Source organism: Dendrobium catenatum, unplaced genomic scaffold (assembly GCF_001605985.2).
Source record: "Dendrobium catenatum unplaced genomic scaffold, ASM160598v2 fragScaff_scaffold_30, whole genome shotgun sequence".
Lineage (NCBI taxonomy): Eukaryota > Viridiplantae > Streptophyta > Magnoliopsida > Asparagales > Orchidaceae > Dendrobium > Dendrobium catenatum.
Genome location: NW_021318492.1, coordinates 287159 through 307364, shown reverse-complemented (window position 1 = coordinate 307364; position 20206 = coordinate 287159). Strand labels below are relative to the sequence as shown.

General features: G+C 40.3%; 1 protein-coding gene across 1 annotated transcript in view; it reads right to left on the bottom strand.

The window, feature by feature from the left end:
* LOC110103903 (tobamovirus multiplication protein 3) overlaps window positions 1-19769 on the bottom strand; it is a 22711-nt gene extending 2942 nt beyond the window's left edge. The window contains exons 1-10 of the mRNA XM_020832784.2: window positions 19484-19769; window positions 19117-19207; window positions 18980-19032; window positions 18807-18899; window positions 18655-18726; window positions 9816-9888; window positions 9671-9716; window positions 8557-8620; window positions 8420-8473; window positions 8244-8321 (exon numbers count right to left, since the gene is read on the bottom strand). Coding sequence (XP_020688443.1) covers window positions 8244-8321; window positions 8420-8473; window positions 8557-8620; window positions 9671-9716; window positions 9816-9888; window positions 18655-18726; window positions 18807-18899; window positions 18980-19032; window positions 19117-19207; window positions 19484-19618 — 759 coding nt within the window. The 5' untranslated portion in view covers window positions 19619-19769. The remainder of the gene's footprint in view (window positions 1-8243; window positions 8322-8419; window positions 8474-8556; window positions 8621-9670; window positions 9717-9815; window positions 9889-18654; window positions 18727-18806; window positions 18900-18979; window positions 19033-19116; window positions 19208-19483) is intronic.
* Between the last annotated feature and the right edge of the window lie 437 nt (window positions 19770-20206).

The following is a 20206-nucleotide window of genomic DNA, read 5'->3' as shown; positions in this document are numbered from 1 at the left end:
ACCTCTAAATCGCTTCCCCCCACCCTCTTCGTCTTCCTCGTCTTCACAAACGATGAGAACTTGGAAGATTCGATCCTTTCACTTATTGCCCTGCAGTATTTTTCATCACATCGGAAACACAGCCCTTTCGTTCATTCTCTGCATTTCCTGTCAGTGAGCCTCTTAAATGCCCCCATTTCCTCCTCATGTGTTTTTTTCCTTGACTTTCTTTCATCCTCTTGGAACTCCCTTGGGATAGGTGGTAGTTGTCCACCTATAAAGTGCTCCTGAGCTGACTTACTTACTCCTCGCTCTTTTTTCCATTTTCTTTTGATTTTCGACCAACTGTGCAAGCTTCATGCCCCCTAGTCCCTGGGATCAGGACCTTCACTGCTGCTCGCAACCTAGCTTTAAACCGCTCTAAAAATTCCCGTCCACACCGTTTTGACAAGCGCTCCACCCTCCTGGCCAGATGGCTCATACCTCTCTCATAGTCTGCCACGACCCCTCCTGTACGTGGGCAAAGAACTGCTCGTTAGAATTCTTCTCCCCCGATCGGTTTGGAAACGCTCTAACAAATTGTCCTTTGAATTCTCCCCAGCTCCGGATAAGTCTCTCTATCTCTCCACTGTCACCAAAAGATTGCCTTTCCTTCCAACACAAACCCCGCTGCCGATACTTCTCCTCCTCCGCCAATCCGTTAACCAACAAAAGTACCTCTCCACTTGTAGATCCAACCCATAAAAGCTCCTCCCCTCAAAAATTGGCATTTTCAATTTCTTCACCTTCCATCCCAGCCACTTCCCCTAATCTCCCATATATTCGCCCTCTCCAATTCCTGACCCCCCCACAATATCCCATCTTCCCTTGCTCTGCCCTTCCCCAATCCCTCTTCAAATCTCCTCTCCTAGCTTCAAAAAACTGCTTCCGGCGCCCCTGAAATCCCCCCCCCCCCCGATGCTCAACCAACCCCTCTTGGTTCCCCCCCCTCCATACCTTCCTTTCCACTACCTTCCTCCTCTCTCCTCTCTCGTGAAATTGCTCACAGATGCAAGCCCTTACCCCTACTCCCTTCCACCTGAGCGTTCCAATCTTCTTCTTCCTTCTCCAATGGATTTCAGAGTTGTCGCTATCGCGCGGTCCCTTTGCATCAGACGCCGCCTGCATTTCGGGTTTTGATACTCCATACATCTTTTCTCATCAATCCCGTAAGATACCGGCCACTTTCCTTCCATGGAGAAACATTATCTTCTTCTACGTCTCCTTGATTTGATTCATCTCTCCCTCAATCCTCTCCTCCAAAGCATCCACCTTCTTAGCCGCCATCTCCTACGGCTTGCAATTTAAGAGAATATCTCAAGATCTGAAAAAAAAAATTTCAGCGATTTTTCCCCTTCGCCGGCACAATTTCAGCCGCTGAAATTGGTCAAAAACAGCCCACGATTCGTCCCAAGACTTGCTCTGATACCAATTTGATAAGAATACTTGATTTCAAGTATTTCCTAATCACTTTAGCAATAAATCTCACAGCAAACTGCTGTCCACAGCAGGAAAACAGCCAAAAACAGTAGGAAAACAGGGAAAAACTGCAGAAAAATGGAGAAAAGACTTGTATTTTACTAGTAGTTGCAAGGAAAATAGCAAAGACACAAGGATCCTCTATTCAAGAGGAGGATCGCACTCTGCCAATCTCTAGAATTCGATCTAGAGCCCTAGCCACCAAAGAAGAACAAGAAATCTCTTACAAAATATGACATAACCCTAATCCCCCCTTTTCTCCCTACTTAATGCATACAATTCAAATCTAATACAAAAGGACCTAATTACCCTTGCTCCCCCTCCTTTTGGCTCCAAGATTCAATTCAAAATTCAAGTGGACCCCACCTAAATCCCCTCTTCCTGCTTCCGCCGGCTCCTCCTGGCGTAAACGAACTGAGCCGGCCCAAGAGGCTGGGCCGGTCCTCCTTGGGCCGGTCTAACAATTACATACAAGATATTAAACACTTAACACTATGATGTAGATGAAACCTGCACAGGAAATGGACGGAGCAACAGAGAATAACACACAGGAAAATAGAGAGACGAACTTCTTCTTGGATTAAACTTTCTTAATTGTCTAAGACCATTTTACTGTAGCACATATATCAAACTAAGCAAGCAGTCTATACTAAGATAGCTAATAAACTGAGAGCTAATACTCAATTACTGTAAAGCTAGAAATAGAAAATACCAGGTGATAGTGGGTAACTTCCCACTAACGGCACGAGAGACTGTTCCCTTGAAAATAAGCTGTGCCTTCGGTCCCGGTTAGTGAGGATGCTCCGCATCATGCGCCCCCTCCACGAAAGAACTGTTGTGTGTGTTTTCCAACACAACAGGGCTGTTGTCCGGTGGATAATAAGGATATAAATCTGTAATGTTGAAAGTGCTTGGTGTGTTGAACTTGGCGGGTAACTGAACAACATAGGCATTATCATTAATACGGCGTGTGATGGGGAAGGGTCCGAACTTCCTTTTACTCAGTTTGTTGTAAGTGCCCACAGGGAACCGCTCCTTCTTCATGCGAACCCAAACAAGATCACCAGGATTAAATACCTTTCTCCTCCTGTGATTATCAGCCTCTACTTTGTACTTCTCATTGGACTCTTGTAGTTTTAGCCGGACATTTGTCAGCATGTCCGAGAAGTCTTCCACCCATGTCGAAGCCGCTTTGCTTTTACAATTTGGGATGACTACAACATCAACAATAGAATTGGGCGGTTTAGTGTATACAATGCTAAACGGACTCTTACCGGTGGAACGATTGGGCATAGAATTAAATGCGAATTCGGCTTGGCATAGAACTTCATCCCACATCTTCGGCTGTTCCTGAACTAAGCAGCGGAGGAAATTGCCTAATGTCCGGTTCACCACTTCGGTCTGCCCATCGGTTTGGGGATGATATGATGAACTGAGTTGAAGTTGTGTTTGCAGCCTTTTCCACAACTCACGCCAAAAATGGCTTAGGAACTTCACATCTCTGTCCGAGGTTAAACTCCTCGGTATGCCATGTAACCTGACGATCTCCCTGAAAAATAACTTAGCTATGTTGAGAGCATCAAATGTTTTTTTACAAGCCACGAAATGAGCCATTTTAGAAAAGCGGTCGACGACGACCATAATAGAATCGTTTCCTTTCTTGGTGCGCGGTAGACCGAGGACGAAGTCCAGGCTTAGATCTTCCCAAATTGTAGCTGGTACCGGAAGAGGTAGATATAACCCCGAGTTTTGTCCGCCACTTTTATAATTTTGACAAATTGAGCATCTCTCCACAAATCTAGCAACATCTCTTCTTAAATGAGGCCAAAAGAACTTATCTTGCATTTGTGCCAAGGTTTTATCCCTCCCAGCGTGTGCGGACAGACCTCCACCGTGAATCTCTTGGATCAGCAAGTGTCTCCAGGATGACTGCGGAATGCACAGTAGATTAGCTTTAAACAAAAACCCATGACGTATAGAGAAGTCTTCAGCCGTCTCTTTGTTAAGGCACTTGAGCCAAGCATCAGCGAAGTCATCATCTTGTTCATACAAATCCTTTAGGCTGCTTAGACCTGAAAATTCGGTTTGCAATTGCATAACAAGGGCTGATCTGCGACTTAATGCATCGGCAACCTGGTTTTGGGATCCGCTTTTGTGCTTCAACACGAATGTGAATTTCTGCAGAAAAAGAATCCAACGTGCGTGCATCCGGTTGATGTTTTTCTGCGTGTTGATATATTGTAGGGCCTTGTGGTCGCTGCAAAGCACAAAATCCTGGTGTAGTAAATAGTGCTCCCACTGCTTTAGGGATCGAATGACTGCATATAATTCCTGCTCGTATACCGACCACCGCTGCCGCGACGGGCACAGTTTTTTGCTGAAGAATTCAACCGGCCTACCATCTTGTGTTAACACCGCTCCAATACCAATGGTAGACGCGTCGGTTTCAACTGTGAAGGGCTTCTCGAAATCTGGTAAAGCAAGAACAGGGGCGGACGAAACTGCAGCCTTGAGAATTTCAAAGCTGACTTGATACTCTTCACGCCAGTTAAATTGTTTTTGTTTTAGCATATCAGTTATTGGAGCTAGGATTGAACTAAATCCTTTAATAAATTTTCTGTAGAAATTTGCCAGGCCATGAAAGCTCCTAATATCAAAGAACGATTTAGGTGTAGGCCATTCAACAATGGATGCAACCTTCCAAGGATCTGCACTTACACCGTCCGCCGAGATCTTGAAACCCAGGAAAGATACAGTGCTGGCGGCAAATTCGCACTTGGGCATGTTCAAGTAAAGCTTGTTCTGCCTTAGTATCTCAAAGATTTTCCGCAAGTGCAATAGATGGGTTTCCAAACAGCGGCTAAAGACCAGTATATCGTCGAAATAGGCAACACAACATTTATTCAAAAATGGCTTTAGTACTTCATTCATGAGCCTCATACAGGTTGAAGGGGCGTTGCATAACCCAAATGGCATGACACGCCATTCATACAGACCTTCGCGAGTCTTGAAAGCAGTCTTCCATTCGTCGCCCGGTCGAATGCGAATTTGATGATACCCACTACGTAAGTCCAGTTTGGAAAAGATTTGTGATCCCGCTAATCTTTCCAACATTTCATCCATCCTCGGCATGGGAAATCGGAACTTAACAGTTATTTTATTGACGGCTCTGCTATCCACGCACATCCTCCAACTGCCGTCTTTTTTTTGTACAAGTAGAGCTGGGACAGCGCATGGGCTCAAGCTGTGTTGTATAAGTTGTTTCTCCAGCAACTCGTCGACAAGTTGCTGCAAAATGCAGTGTTCCGTCGGACTCATTTTGTAATGCGGCACATTCGATAATGACGCTCCCGGCAACAGATCAATTTGATGTTGTATAGTTCTCAAAGGTGGAAGCCCATCCGGTAGATTGTCGGGTCCAACGTCAGCATACTCCTTCAGCAGCGCCTGAATGGTGTCTGGAATCTTCGAGCCTTCATTCGAATTGGATTGCTCTTTGACAACAAGTGCCATAATATTTGATGCTTCTTTCCACGCATGTAGCAACTGATTACCTGAGACAACAAACATGGAAGTTTTGTTTTTGTCACCAGCTGAATCCATACCTGAGCCATTTGGCAGCAAGCGAAGTGTTCTTCCTTTCCAGTCAAAAGTGTAAGTGTTGGCTCTGTCGTCGTGAGTTGCGCCCACATCAAATTTCCACGGTCGACCGAGAATGATGTGGCACACATCCATGTCGATCATGTCGCAAATGGCTTCGCTCGCATAATATTTTCCAATGGAAAACGGTACTTGGCACATCTCCGAAACGGACATTTCTACACCCTTCCGCACCCAACTAATCTTGTACGGATAGGGGTTTTTGGAAGTTTTGAGTTGTAAGGCTTGCACCGCAGCCTTAGACACCACATTTTTCGTGCACCCGCTGTCTATCAACAGATCGCAGATCTTGCCATTGATCATGCATTTGGTTCTAAATAAAACATTCCTCTGAGAGTTGGTGGGATGACGTGGCGCCAACAGCAATTTCTGCAACACACAAACGAGGTTCTCCCCCTCGTCGCCTTCAACCTCCTCAAAGGACTCGTCCGGGTTATCCTCGGTACCTCCTGTTGCTTCCTCTCCTTCCACCTCCAGTAACTGCAATTGAGGTCGAGTAGGACACTCGTTTGATTTATGACCCTGCTGAAAACACCATAAGCATTTAATGGTCGTGGGCTTCACATAAGGATTTTCCTTATTTAACACCTTTGGCTTAAAGGCAGCTCTAATTTCATTTCCCCTGTTGTTCACATTCACGGTTTGCTGAGTACCAGCATTTACAGTTTGAGTTCGGGTTGCCTGTACTGCATTAAAGTTGTTCGAACTTTGGCTTTCAGCTACCGGTTCTATCACTTTTTTGCCCTGGCTGTGTTTACTGTGCCTTGCCATTTGAATTTCGACCTTCAACGCATAGTTCACAGCTTGCGACAAGGACCATACCGTATTCAATTCAAGTTTGTCTTGAATTGCTTCTTTTAATCCGCCCACATACCTTGCCACTAGCTGATTTGTAGTCTCGTTCAAATTATTCCAGGCGCTCAAACGGTAGAATTCCTCGGTGTACTCGTTAACCGATCGGTGCCCCTGTGTACAATGCTGGTATTGCAGATATAGCATCTGCTCATAATCCGTGGGCAGGAAATGACCACGAAGTAATTGCTTCATCCTCCACCAGCTGCGTACAGGACCTCGGCCTTCACGTCTCCGAGATTGCAGCAGCTGTAACCACCAAGCGCTCGCACCGGACTTGAGTCTGCAGGCCACATACTTGACCTGTTTAGATGGCTCAATCTCCATATATTCGAAGAAAGTCTCTACCGCCCTCTCCCAATCAAGGTAGTCCTCGATATGCAATTTTCCGTCAAAGAACGGTATGTCTATCTTGACGCGAAACTCACTGAGAGGACGAACATTCTCCCTTACGCGTCGCCGCCGTGGTTGCATCGTTTCTTCCTCGGAATCTGATAGTTCCATTTCTCCAAATTGCTCAGCTGCGTCTTCTGACTCCGATGCGTCCGTCATCGGAGCGTTCCGATGTGGATTTCGGAATCCGTCTCTCCCTCTTCGGACAACCGGTGTGGTTGCCGGTGTGACAGTCCGTAGATTGGGATTTCGCTCCAGACGAGCGTGTAATGCCCTCAGGTCCTGCCGCACCTCGGCATGGAAGCGATGGACCTCCGCGACCAGCTCCTCCAGGTGATTCGCCAGGCCTCTATGAGCTGCCCAAAGGGCTTCAAGGCTGTGTTCTTCTCCGGGAGCCACTCGTCGACTGCTCTCCGCCATCTGGCTCTGATACCAAATACTGATGAAACCTGCACAGGAAATGGACGGAGCAACAGAGAATAACACACAGGAAAATAGAGAAGACGAACTTCTTCTTGGATTAAACTTTCTTAACTGTCTAAGACCATTTTACTGTAGCACATATATCAAACTAAGCAAGCAGCCTATACTAAGATAGCTAATAAACTGAGAGCTAATACTCAATTACTGTAAAGCTAGAAATAGAAATTGTAACTCTCTCCCTGTATAATATCATTTCAAGGTACAAAGCTGAGTAGTTTTTGAAGTCTACTGCCAAAGATGATTCTGTTCTCTTGTAACAATACATATTAAGGGAGGAAAACATAAGGAAAAAGATACCAACAAAATAGATCTACATTTATATTAGTGCTAGTATGCTCCTCTGATCTGTCCAATAGTTAAACAATTAATACTGTTATGTTAAGGAAACTCAAAAGGAAGCAACATATGAAGTTCAATTCATAGTCTATGTTCGTTACTTAATGTTTTTCGTATCCTTTTTAGTAATGATTACATACGGATGGGCAAGTGACAATTATTTAGGTTGCCTGACAGCCGCATTTGCTCAATTTCAAGTGAAACATTTTTCTAACTGTATAACCTGCTTTGACCTGGCAAATGTAACAGCTATTCCTAGCCAGTAATACTCTTATAAAAATTGATTAACAATGAAAAAACAAATGCTAGAGATCACAAATATTCGCAAACACAAAACACAAATGATGTATTTTTCAATAAGAGGCTCTGTTTCACTGAAAAAGGAATGCAAAGCAAAATGGAATACAATCTAAAATGAATGCAATGTTGAAAGATATTGAGATGAGAATAAATGTTTTTTTTTTTGTTTGATTTAAAATAAAATGAATACAATGTAAAGTTCAATGATGGTGGTGGCTAGTGACTGGCGCCGGTGCGGGGCGGGCGGCGTCAGTGGCAAAGGCGGGAGGTAGCGGTGGCAAGCAGCGGCGAGAGAGAGAGGGGGGGGGAGGCAAGCAAAGAATGGTGGTGGAGGGAAGCGCCAAGCAATGACCATAGCCTGCAGTCCCGACGGTAGCTGTGAGGGTTGGTGACCAGCAATGATAGCAGAGTCAGCTTGGGGAATATTTGAAATTCAAAAATGAATTACGGAGTGCATTTGAAATTCACCAAAAATTTCTCTGCTTATCTTTTTCATCAAATCAAATATCCAAATTTCTATAACCCTACATTTAGAATATTTTGTATTATTTTTTCAGCAAACCAACCAACTCCTAAATGAACTAATTTTGCTACTTGTGAAGTTCCCTGAATAAGTGTTTTACCATCAAAGAGATTATAAAACCTTTTTATTAATAACAAAAACAAATTCACATGCACATGTTCTATCATCATGCTGCAGCAAAACATGGTTGGAGACATACCAAGTAGTAAATTAAGTTCAAAACTGGATGGTCCAGAACATCAATGTCAGCAGCTTTGTCAAATGCATTGAAGCACATCTGGTAAAAAGACATAAATAACAGCATGGTAACCATCCCAAACAAAGGAAACTACCTTCAAAGTTTACAATACAACAATATATAATCCACTAACTTACCATGATGCATCTAATCAAGAAACAGGTAAAGCATATGGTTGTCACATAGCCAACCTGCAGAAGGTAGAAAAATGAAAAAAAAATATTACTGATAAAAGATGTCACCAATTGAAAATATTAAGGTGCTTGGAAATTACTTCGTGCAATTTCTTGCGCCTTCCTTTTGATTCAACAGGAAAACGTTGCAACATCAGGAAAAGCCTGCCATAAAATAGAAAAAGGATAAATGGAAGCTGGCTTCAACCAATGCAAGAAATAAATGGTCCATGATACTAATGATAGGAAAGTTTTTATCACAAAAAGTTGAGCACAATTATTCTATAAGAAGTTCAACGGTACAAAAGTATCACCAAACAATTGTAATTATTTTCATAATATTGAGGTCCCAAAACTATGCATTCATAGGAACTCCATGTATTGGGTACATCTTTCTTAACCCTGAGAATTCTGTTAGACCGTTTTCTGCAGTTTTTCTTCAGATTTGGGCTGTTTTCCTGCTGTGGACAGCGGTTGGATTTGTGTTTTGTTGCCAGAGTGATTAGGAAATACTTGAAATCAGGTATTTCCTATCAAATTCTTTCTCTTTTAATGTCCTTGTTGCATTACACAGCGAACCAAAAGGATCATGTAGCACTGGACCACCAATTACAGCATGCCTGGAGAATATTTCTCTAGACAATTATGAAGAAAACATTACTAGTGACACTAGAATGCTAGAAAAGAGAACAGAGAGAAAGAAAGGAAAACACTTGCACACCTTTAAGAAACACAAAAACAAAGGAAAAATTCATAAGTTTTAGAAATAATTAATATTTTTGCAAGCAAAAGTCAATCGATAAAAAGTCTAACTAAGGCACAGTGTAAGGGAAATACAGCAAGTAAAATAGTTTGACAAAAGCATAAGTATTAATATGTTTGAAGTAAAGAATCAACACACTTGACGATAATTATAACATGTAAAGGTGCAAAGAATAGCAGAAGAGTGCTTCTGTGTGGAGGCAAATGTATTAATAGTAGGATAAATGAAAAGCAAGTTTTCCACTGAAACGCAGCACAAAAGTATAAGCAAATAAACCATTTGTTTATTGAATTCAGTGGAGAATCAGTTTGCTTTAGCGCACTAGAAGTCAAACAGTGTTTGAATAATACAGAGCGTAGAATTGAGACCTTCTGAATCCATAGCACTAAGAGAAACAGATTCGTGCAAAATTACATTATGCAAGCTACATGTATGCATAAATTTCATCTCACCTTCCACCATAAAGAAGGAAACCAAGGGCAGCAAGCAATGAGGCACCTGACAAGACATCCTTTTAGTCATTATAAATATAAAAACCATATGATTGTACTTTAGTAAGGAATTAAACCTTCCGTAACACAAGAAAAGAGTACAAACCAGCAAAAAATATTTTGGACAGGATGATAATGACTTGAACGGGCTTCCACCACATAAGCAGCCACAGCAAAATCTATAAAACAGTGACAGCACAGATAATCAAACAATGCAAAAGGTACAGACAACAATTAAATAAGTCGCATACAAAGATGGCGCTAGAAAGCAATAATTTGAAAGGGAAAGACATGGTTAACCAAAGAAAAGACCAATTATTGGGTTTGATAGTCAATTAGCACAGGCCATCTAGAACCTCCCAACTAAAATAGTAGACAATGGAAAATATGAAGATTTTGAGCAAAGGATAAATCTTTATTAGGAATAAGAAATGCCTCCATCATGAGTCTATAAGCAAGAGTAATGAACACCCATCATATAAACAGACACTCGACAATGCAAGGGAGTAAGGTTGTTGATAGGAATGGTAAGCCGCAATCAGAACCTTCCAAAATCCTTTAGAGAGGTGGATGATGGCTAAGACACTAGTTATAAGATGGGAAGATGTTATGATTAATATGGAAGGTTATGAAAAAGTAGATTGACTAGTTCAGAATTTTTGGATAAATTTTTAAACAAAATTTGTTTGCAATGGATGGCTAGATTTTCTTTGATAGAAAGAGATGAGGACCTTCAGTCAGAACCTTTGCATGTTAGCTAACCAATAAAAATGATTTTAGGCCAATTGGATATATGGATAAGAGGTTATGAATTTTCTTCTTGGACTGGTCACAATAGGAACATAGTGGGAGTTATGAATGGTGGAAGGGGGTATGACTTTGTTTTGTGAGGGTTGAGGTGGTTTGAGGCCCTGGAAATATAGTGGGGATATTTAAGAAAGTAGAATGATGAATATAGAATCAATGCTTAAGTTGGAATGAACATAAGAGTAACCAAAATAATTAGCTTCTCTGACCAAAGGGAAACCTAATGCTGACCACTACACTCCATCCCAAGAGAATAATTCTTAAATGGTGTTTTTCAAATGCCAAAAACTAATTTCATTACAAAAGAAGGCAACTTATAGCTTAATAAAATTATCCCCAGAAGCTAAAAAAATTCAAAATATGAAATTGGAGGGAAAGAGGGGAGGCCACATTAATTGAAATCATTAAATTGCCTCTACATTCTATGCAAGACGTCAACTTCCCAATAATGCTAAATTCCCCACTTTAGATGCAATATATAAATTCTTGAATTCAGATTTCAGAGAACTTGAAGTTTCAAAAACTCAAGTTTCCAAGGAAAATAAAAAGTACGTGATTTAAAATTTAAACACAAAATGATTTACTATTTTTTTCTACTCCACTTCTAGTTGGTTCCATCTTGCTTCATTCCCTATCTTTGTCTTCAGACTACTCTTTCTACGCTTCATTGTTTCTAGTTGTTGCCTCTACCACCTGCTTCTCTATTTCTCGTAATACTATTCCAGCCGCAATGTCGCCTTGATTTACCACAAACACGCATCTCGCGCACATTTGTTACCGCTATCATATTGTTGTTTCCACTGTTCATGTTGTTCTACTACCTGCTGCCTCTGTTCCAATTGTTCTATTGTGCTACCTCTATTTCGCGCTACTATCTCCCACTTCTATACTCACTCCCTGCTATTGCCAACTTCCTACCCACGTGTTGGAAGCATGAGTTGAATTCTTCAATCCAAGTGCTGGACTTTTCACAGTGGCGCTGATATTCACGAAGGAAGAATTGGACCTTGCATGGGATCCCTGAATTCATTGTAGCTGATCGTGACAAAGTGTTCCTCAGCCAGTTTTGGAGGGAGCATTCAGGTTGCAGGGCGCCACTCTTAAAAGGAGCACCGCCTGCCATCCACAGACAAACGGGCAAACGAAGGTGGTAAACCGAAGTTTGGAGACCTATTTGAGGAGTTTTGCTTTTGAAACACTGCGGATGTGGGCAAAGTGGTTACCATGGGACGAATATTGGTACAATACATCGTACCACTCTGCTTCTCTGATGACTCCTTTCAAAGTGATGTATGGAAGGTATCCCCCACACCTAGTGCACTATGGGAGGGGAAGCACACAAGTTTCTTCAGTTGAATAGTACTTGGAGGAAAGGGACAAGGTGCTAGAAGAGTTAAATAAAAATCTGCTGAGGGCACAACAAATCATGAAAAAGCAGGCGGACTCACATAGGAAGGAGATGCAGTTTGAAGTGGGATAGAAGGTGTTTCTAAAACTACGCCCTTACAGGCAGAGGATAGTGGTGAGGAGGAATGAGAAACTTGCACCGAGATACTTCAGCCCCTATGAGGTTTTGGACAGGATTGGAGCAGTGGCGTACCGACTGAAGTTACCACCATCAGCCACCATACACCCAGTTTTCATGTGTTTCAGTTGATGAGAGCTCTAGGGGAGCATGTAGTTAGTGCAGAATTACCTTCTACACTGATTGAGGATTTGGAAGTAGTCTTTGAACCAATGGAGCTTTAGTGTAAGATCAAATAAAAAGGGCAACAAAGAAGTGCTGATTAGATGGAGAGGCCTCCCTTATTTCAATGCTACTTGAGAGCCATTTGAAAGAATGAAAGATCAATTCCCTTCATTTCACCTTGAGGGCAATGTGAGTCTTTGGGAGGGGAGTAATGTTAGGCCGGCCCCTCATGGGCCGGCTGGACCGGTCCAACATGGAACGGTCCTTACTTACTCCAGGCGGGCCTCACATGGGGGCGGAAATGGGCGGGCAAGAGGGGGGGCGGAAGCCTAGGGACCCATGATTGTGTTTAATTCAAGTGTTGGAGGGAAAATTTGAATGGGAGGGGGGGAAATTTGAATGGGAGGGGTTGTTTAGGGATTTTATATGGGGCATTGGAGTTAATTAGGGGCGAAGGGGGATTTAGAGTTTCATCTTGAATTTGGGCTGATTTTTGGGATCTTCTCGGAGGCTTTGGCTCTAGTCTTCTTGGCTAGAGATTTTGAAGAGTTCTCATCCTCTCGAATTGAAGAATCTTGTATGGTTGTTGTCTTCTTTCACCTAGTCGTGGAATACAAGTGGTTGGCTTCATTTTCTTCAGATTTTACTCAATTTCCTTGTTGTTTTCCACTGTTTGGGACTGTTTCCCTGCTGCAAACAGCAGTTTCGTTGCTGTTTGTTCACCAACTTGGGATAGGTTTGCTTGCGAACTCAAGTATTAGCTTAGGGTTACTTGCGAACTCAAGTATTTCCTATCAAACAATTCACACAAAACCAGTCAAATGCAAAAAGAATACGGAACACAAAACTTTTTCAATGGAAAACTCATGGATAAAAAAATACACAAGCCTTGTCCAGTCCTAAAATCTCTATTAGTAAAGCCACGTATTACAAAAAGGTAGCTTTCCACAAAGCCAAAAAAGGTGTCTAAAAATGTAAAAACCTAGAATAGGAAGAGGTTCCCTTGCCTATCATGGAGAACAAAATGTGGAGGAGCTGGTGTTGATGGTGATAAAGAGTTATATATTGCCTTTTTTATGTAAGAGGGAGATGGACTAATCACGAGAGTGATGTTTGATGTCGGTCAACAACAATCATAATGCAATGGTTGGCGTTGGGTGATAACTGGAGAGAAGCATCAGGCGAGGTTATGGCAGCAACAAAGGATGACAAACGTTGGAAAATGGGAGTCCGACGTCCAATGCTAGCAGGTCCTGAAGTATGGTGGACATGAAATGATGACATGCTTCAAAGGACGATGGGCATAAAACAACTGGTGCACGTGGATGTCAAGCAAGTGTGATAATGGGCATTGAACATCAAGTGATCGTGACAACAGGTATCAAAAACTGAAAAATATTGAATGACGGGTGTTTGATACTTCAATTCTCTTCAATGCTTCAAATTCTATGCTTCAGTTGTCTGACAGCCATTTTTGACAATTGCAATTGCTTGACAGATATCAAATTATGGTGGAGGTTGGACAATGGAAGTCAATTGTTGGCATACATGGAATATTAACAAAGTAAGACGTCAAACATTGGGCATCGATTGTTAGAACATGTTGAATGTCGGTTGTAGGAGGACATCAAATGCTAGATTAGCGAACTTCAATGTAACTATGGTCTTGTTTGGTTGCGGCATTCCTTTTGCATAAGCCGGTAGGGAAGCAGTTATTCAATAATTGGAGTTCTCACAAAAATTACTTAAGCAAACTATAACGTGTTTGATTACATCATTTTTTTACTGTGTATGCAAACGTAAAACCTGACAAAATACATAATTGCCCTCTAATAATCCGTAATTATATCGGAGACGACCCAGACCTTCATAGCTTCTTAAATGCCAATCAACTTCCGCAGGCTCGAATGGACCAAAGTTCCTCTGCACCAACACCCGGAATGTCTCTGTTTGCTCGAATCTTTCTTCTACCTGACCAGTAAGGCGAAGACACCGTCTCCTATTCCTGTTCGGAAACCTACGCACCAACGCAGCACAGCATGCCGGTGAGAAACGCTGCTGCTGCTGTGTCGCAGCACTGGGATAGTTCGAGCTCCTCATACTTCAACCAATGATGGCCTGCAGCCAGGAACTGACAATCTACTTTGCTTGTCAAAAGCCTGGAGTGCTCGGCCAACAATAATGACCTTCTTACATTCCTCCAGTTGTTGCGGCATTGAACATTATGTGATTGATGAAATTGCAATGTGAGTGCAATTTCAAACACAAAGAAAAAATCAAAACCATAATGATATTTATAAGTTGTTGTGTTCTCGGAGAGGGAGAAGAACGGGAGTGAAAGGACGGCGAGGGGCTGGAAACGATTGGGGTGGTCGGCGCTTGTGATCTTGAGTGCTAGTGGGCTGGGTACTTCACGTGGGCAGGTGGAGTGAGAGTCGCGTGGATGGATGGAGTCGTTGATTGGGTTGAAGGTTGAAGGAGAAACTAACAGCCGAAATGATGGAGGGAAATGAAAATCGTGAAGTAGAAATGGAGCTGAACAAGCGAACCTCACTTGGGACGTGCGAACGTGGTGAGGGTAAAATAAACTTTTGCATGTGTAAACAGAGATAGTAGATGGGATAAGCAGCAACGTTCCGCCTTTTCAAATAGGCAAAAATATGGAGTTTTAAAAAAATGTATTTTGCAGAAGTCGTATTATCAAACAGTAACCAGCAACTGATTTTACCGATTAGAACCGAAAACGGTGTAAAAACGCCCTCTCAAACGAAGCCTATGTAAGAAATTTGCACAATTCAATTGGTTCAAAACTAACTTGTATTTAAAAACCAAATTGTCATTTTTACAAACCAAATCAAATCAACCAATACGTTTGGTTAGTTTTTGAATCAAGAACTCTAATATTTAAAAATCGATTTTTAAGATGCCAATTCAGTTATGTTTGCTTCGCTTTGATTTTAAGTGATTTTTAATAAATTGAAATATTCTATTTGTTCAAAAAGTCAAAATTGATGAACCATTAAAATATCTATAATTTTTCACGGTAGATCAAAAAATGATAATGATTCCACATGAAATAATCAAAAATCTAATATGCAATAGAATTTAGGTATAAGAATTATATTTTTATGTGTATAACGCTAAATTGGTTCGGCTTCATTTAATTTGGTTTTATAAACTTCAAGCATAAATTAAATCAAATAAATTGATTTGCTCAACATATCAAATGTAACAAAACTAAATCAAACAGTTCAATCAATTTAATTTGGATTTTTTATTTATCCTAATGATTTGTACAACATGTTACGCCGGCCCAGGAGGGGCCGGCTGGACCGGTCCAGCCCGGACCGGTCCACTGCTTCTACAGGCGGAAAAAAATGGGGGGAGCGCGACTCTGAGCGGAAACGGGGGGTGAGCCGCGTGGGTTTGGGGAGCGTTTGGAGGGAAATTTTGAATGTTGAGGGCTGTTTTAGGAAGTTTGTAATTGTCCTTCGTTTTGAATTAGGAGTTTTGGGTGTGGAGGAGGGATTATCTTGCATTTTGAATATTGTTGAGATCTAGGTTTTCTTGTTCTTGGGCTCTAGACTACGGCTAGAGATTTGGAGAGTTTTTCCTTCCTCTCGAATCGAAGGAAAGTTGTATCTTACTTGTCTCTTGCATTTACTAGTGGAATACAATCATTTGCTATTGATTTCCTACATTTTCTCTAAGTTTTTCTCCACTTTTCCGCTGTTTTTCACTGTTTTCCTGTGCGGGACAGCATTTGGCGAGGAGATTTGCACTAGAGACGCATAGGAAATACTTGATCCCAAGTAGGAAATACTTGATCCCAAGTATTTCCTATCACAACACTAATTGGGTGAAGGTGGATCCCTTGGGAGAAAATCCAGTTGTCTGGCAAGCAACGATCAATTTAAGTTGGCGAAACAAGAAGACTAGTAGAACACCAAAAAGATCATCCAAACTTCTAAAAGTAGTTCGAGCTCCAAAATACTCTACAATTCTAAAATTTAAATAATTCAAAACGTTTAAAAAATAAGTATAAAAATGGGTATTTATAGATTTGGAGGTGTATTCTAATCCTTATCTAGAATTATACAAAGATATTTTTCATTCTTATCCATAAGAAAAGCAACAGATTGCACTCTCTGACAAAAAAATTTATCAAACAATCCTGCCTCAAGGCTAATAAACCTAAACTATGGCTGCCAATAAATGATCTAACCCACCAACCCCATTCAAAAAAACCGAGGTTAGGGTTGGCTCGCTTAATAAAGGTATCTGGTTTGGGTCAAGAATATCGACCCGCTTAAGACCCGAACCCCAGCCCATTTACCTATTTTTGACACCCCTGGTGTAAACGAGTTGAGCCGAGATTGAGTTACCAAGCTTGAGCTTGAGCTTGAGTTTGATTATTAATTGAGTTTGAGCTTGAGCTTTATTCAATGCATTTGTTATGAAAGAGAAAAAATGATTATGATCAAAGGTCAAAATGGGTTAACGTATCGGTTTCACATCCGACCCAAAATTGACCTTACCCAAATCTAGTCAACCTGGACTCATTCGTTTGATAAACAGTTTAAAAAGACAAACCCAAGCCCAACCAGATAACCCCTTTTTGTTTAAAGAAAAAGTAATAACTTATCACCTATAGAGTTTATATCATTTGATCAAAAATAAAAAGATCATATACACAAGCAAAAGAACTTAAGAAAAAAAATTAAACGACCCATTTTTTTATCAAAACAAAAGTGAGCTTATGGGTCAACGCGAACCAAACTCTTTTAATAAACGAGTCAACATAAACCAGGATTTTTGGGTTAGGTTCGGTCAGGTTGGCAGGTTGGGTCATTTTTTGACACACCTAATGATGATTCACACAATTATTATAACAAAATGATAAAAAATGAGAAATTAAAAAAATCCCTTAATATAAGAAGGTCGAATAAGTTCTAAACATTTTTAATAATTTTGTACTTAACTTTTTAAATGCTATTATATTTTTAAGTATGTTTTATATTAATATTTTTAAACAAGTCAGCTCATAAGCTAAAGAGTCTAGTCAGGGATGGCTCAAGCTTGGCTCGTTAGCTCATCGAATTGAGCTCACGAGCAATTTATTGAGTCAAGCCTGAGCAAGCTCACAAGTTAGCTTGACTCACTTACACCCCTAACCTAAACTAAGGCTGGGTTGAGCAGCTAACCAACAAGCGACAGTTAGTGACAATGGCATTATGGTAACTTATAATGGTGAAGTATTTGATCAATGAATAAAATAAATAATCTTGAAGCTCTCGACATGATAAAAACAATGGAGTTACAAAATAAAAAATATGATGGTTGAATTATCATTTACAATTATTGAAAGCATTATGGATCAAACTGAAAGTTAGCAATAAATGACAATAATAAAATGCAATCTTCATATTGGTTAGTTCTTCTCCTTGAGAATATTCTAAAATCATTGATGGCGCAATAATCAGTGCTATATAGGAGGCGGAGGCACAATAACTCCTAGAAGGTGTATAAATAGATCTAGTTATTTGGGAAGTATGCATAAGATCTAGTTGATTTGTCGCAATCGTACACCCCAATATGATTGTTCGAGGCCTGGAGTGGTTAGGGATGGCCCGACAGCCACCTTGGTTGCCAACAAGGCGGTGATGACTTAAACGCTTCGTATTGGAGAAGAAAGAAGGTGGATGAAGAACGACAAGAAAGAGGTGGTACTCAAGTGGGATTAATTTCTTCAATCAACATGTTTGGGCTCATTTGGATTCAGACTTAGATGTTCATGGAGTTGTTGAAATCATCACAATGAGATGAACGTGTAGACTTAAATTTGTTAAATTTAAAATCTGTTTGGTCCAAAAAATGTTATTTCAAGTTTTTTTACATGTGATTGAGTGCCTTTGGGACTCATTTGGACTCACATTCAAGCTTTCTTCGTGTTTTAAGAATCATATCAATGAGATGGTCTCTTAAACAGCAAAAATTTATAAAAAAAATGGTCCTCAAATTTAATTTCTTAAATTTTTTAGTTCATATTTCGACTGCTTTGAGATCTAAAAAACTATATCAAAATTCATGCTAAATAAGGTGAACTTATGGAATCATAGCAATGATGGAGCATTAGGATTTATAAAGCTGAATCCAACCACAAATAGTTGTCTTACCAATCATTTATAATCATGATAACTATCAAACAAAAATGCATGTAGAAGACTCTAACATAATTACTCTCATTTATAACAGCCCAAAAAAAAGAGCTTGGATTGCTTTCCCTTTTCATTACTTAACATGGAATTAATGATAGTGAATGGACATTCATAAAGCTGATCCCTACACCAAATAATTGGGATAACGCTCATGAAGTTCAAAATAATGATGACCAGGAACATGGAGTACATATCATACTTCATTACACTTTAATTTTATCAAAGCTTACCTGCACAACATAAACCACTGCATTGATCGAAAAGAAAGTTGGTCTTAACCCATCAGTTGGCACTCCCCTTGCCTGCCATTATCTCAAAGTCAAGGTAAAGGGAAAAGAGAGCATACCAAAAAATGCATAACTGAAAAAGAGAACATAAGAACCTGGTAATATATCTCAGCCCAAAAGAGTGCCAGCAGCGCATATGTGGTGAAGAATGCAAGGGCAGGCATATCAAGAAGGATGTGCTGCAAAATCTGAAAGCCATACGAAACAGAGTTAGCTCATATCATTCCTCGCACATTAGTTAAAAATAACGTGAAAGATGATGAATAACCTCAGGTTTTATTTTCTGCACACCATGACGGAATACAAAGACGATAGATCGAACTGGAAATGTCATACAAGAAAACTTCATCGCAATAAGACGACATCAAATTTAGCATATGGAAACAAAACAAGCAGGATTCCAACCTCCATTAACAAGGAAATTCAATAAGTGAAACACCTTCTGCGTAGTCCATCCATACTCTGGAACCCTGCACTCGATTCTGATCAATTGTATCTGCAAGTATAAATTCATTGGAGAAATAAAAACTCGATTGCTACACAGCAATAGATTAGGCCACAGACCAATGGCCAGGGCCCCACTCCATCTTCCGAGGACAAAATAAAATTGAAAAGAAAAAAAATTAATAACAGATCGACTGAAGTCCTTGCAGAATTTGAGTAAGTTATTTTCAAAAGAGCAGCTTAACCCATCAACCCCGCTTCTCTTTCCTCCAGCAGGAAAAACCTAACCCTAACAAATAAAGCAAAAGCTCCAGGGGAATCGGATTACGAGGGCAACTGCGGAAATCAATCCAAAAAGCGACGCTAGGGTGAAGAAGATCCGATTCTGCCAAACCGCGGATTCATTCATCTCCTCCCACCAATCCGAGGCGCTGCTGACAACGGAAGTTGCCACCGACGCCATTCCGGTCAAACTAATATATGGTTCTCGAGCGGTCGCCGGTGCCGGAATCTTGAGAATTCGATGAAAATTCAGGAAAGCAAGATTTGGCTTTTTGAGAGACAAAGAGAGAAGAATCAGATAGGGATGGAATACATTTTAATTTTATGGTAGATTTGCAAATCGGTAAAATAAAAATTTTAAAGTACGTGTCGCCCCATATGATGTATCCGTAAATTCACCGTTTTAAGTTATTTATTAAGAATTTATCATTCAATATGTTCATATATAAATTAATTTGTAGCTTATGTTTATGTAATCTTCAATTTTTTTTTATAGAAATTTTTTAGAAGATAATTTAATAAATTATAATTTTGTACATTATCAAGAGGAGGATTACAATTTTAGATTCAAGTTAAAGTATTCATACATGAATTATAATTTATTTATTGAAAATATATTAATATTTTGTTAAATTATGTTTGTTCTTTTTTATTTAAGTATATATCATTATTATTATTATTAATGTTATAGATATAGAGATATACATTAAAATAAATGTTGAAATAGTTGAACATGATATAAATTGTGATGATACTAATACAAAATTCA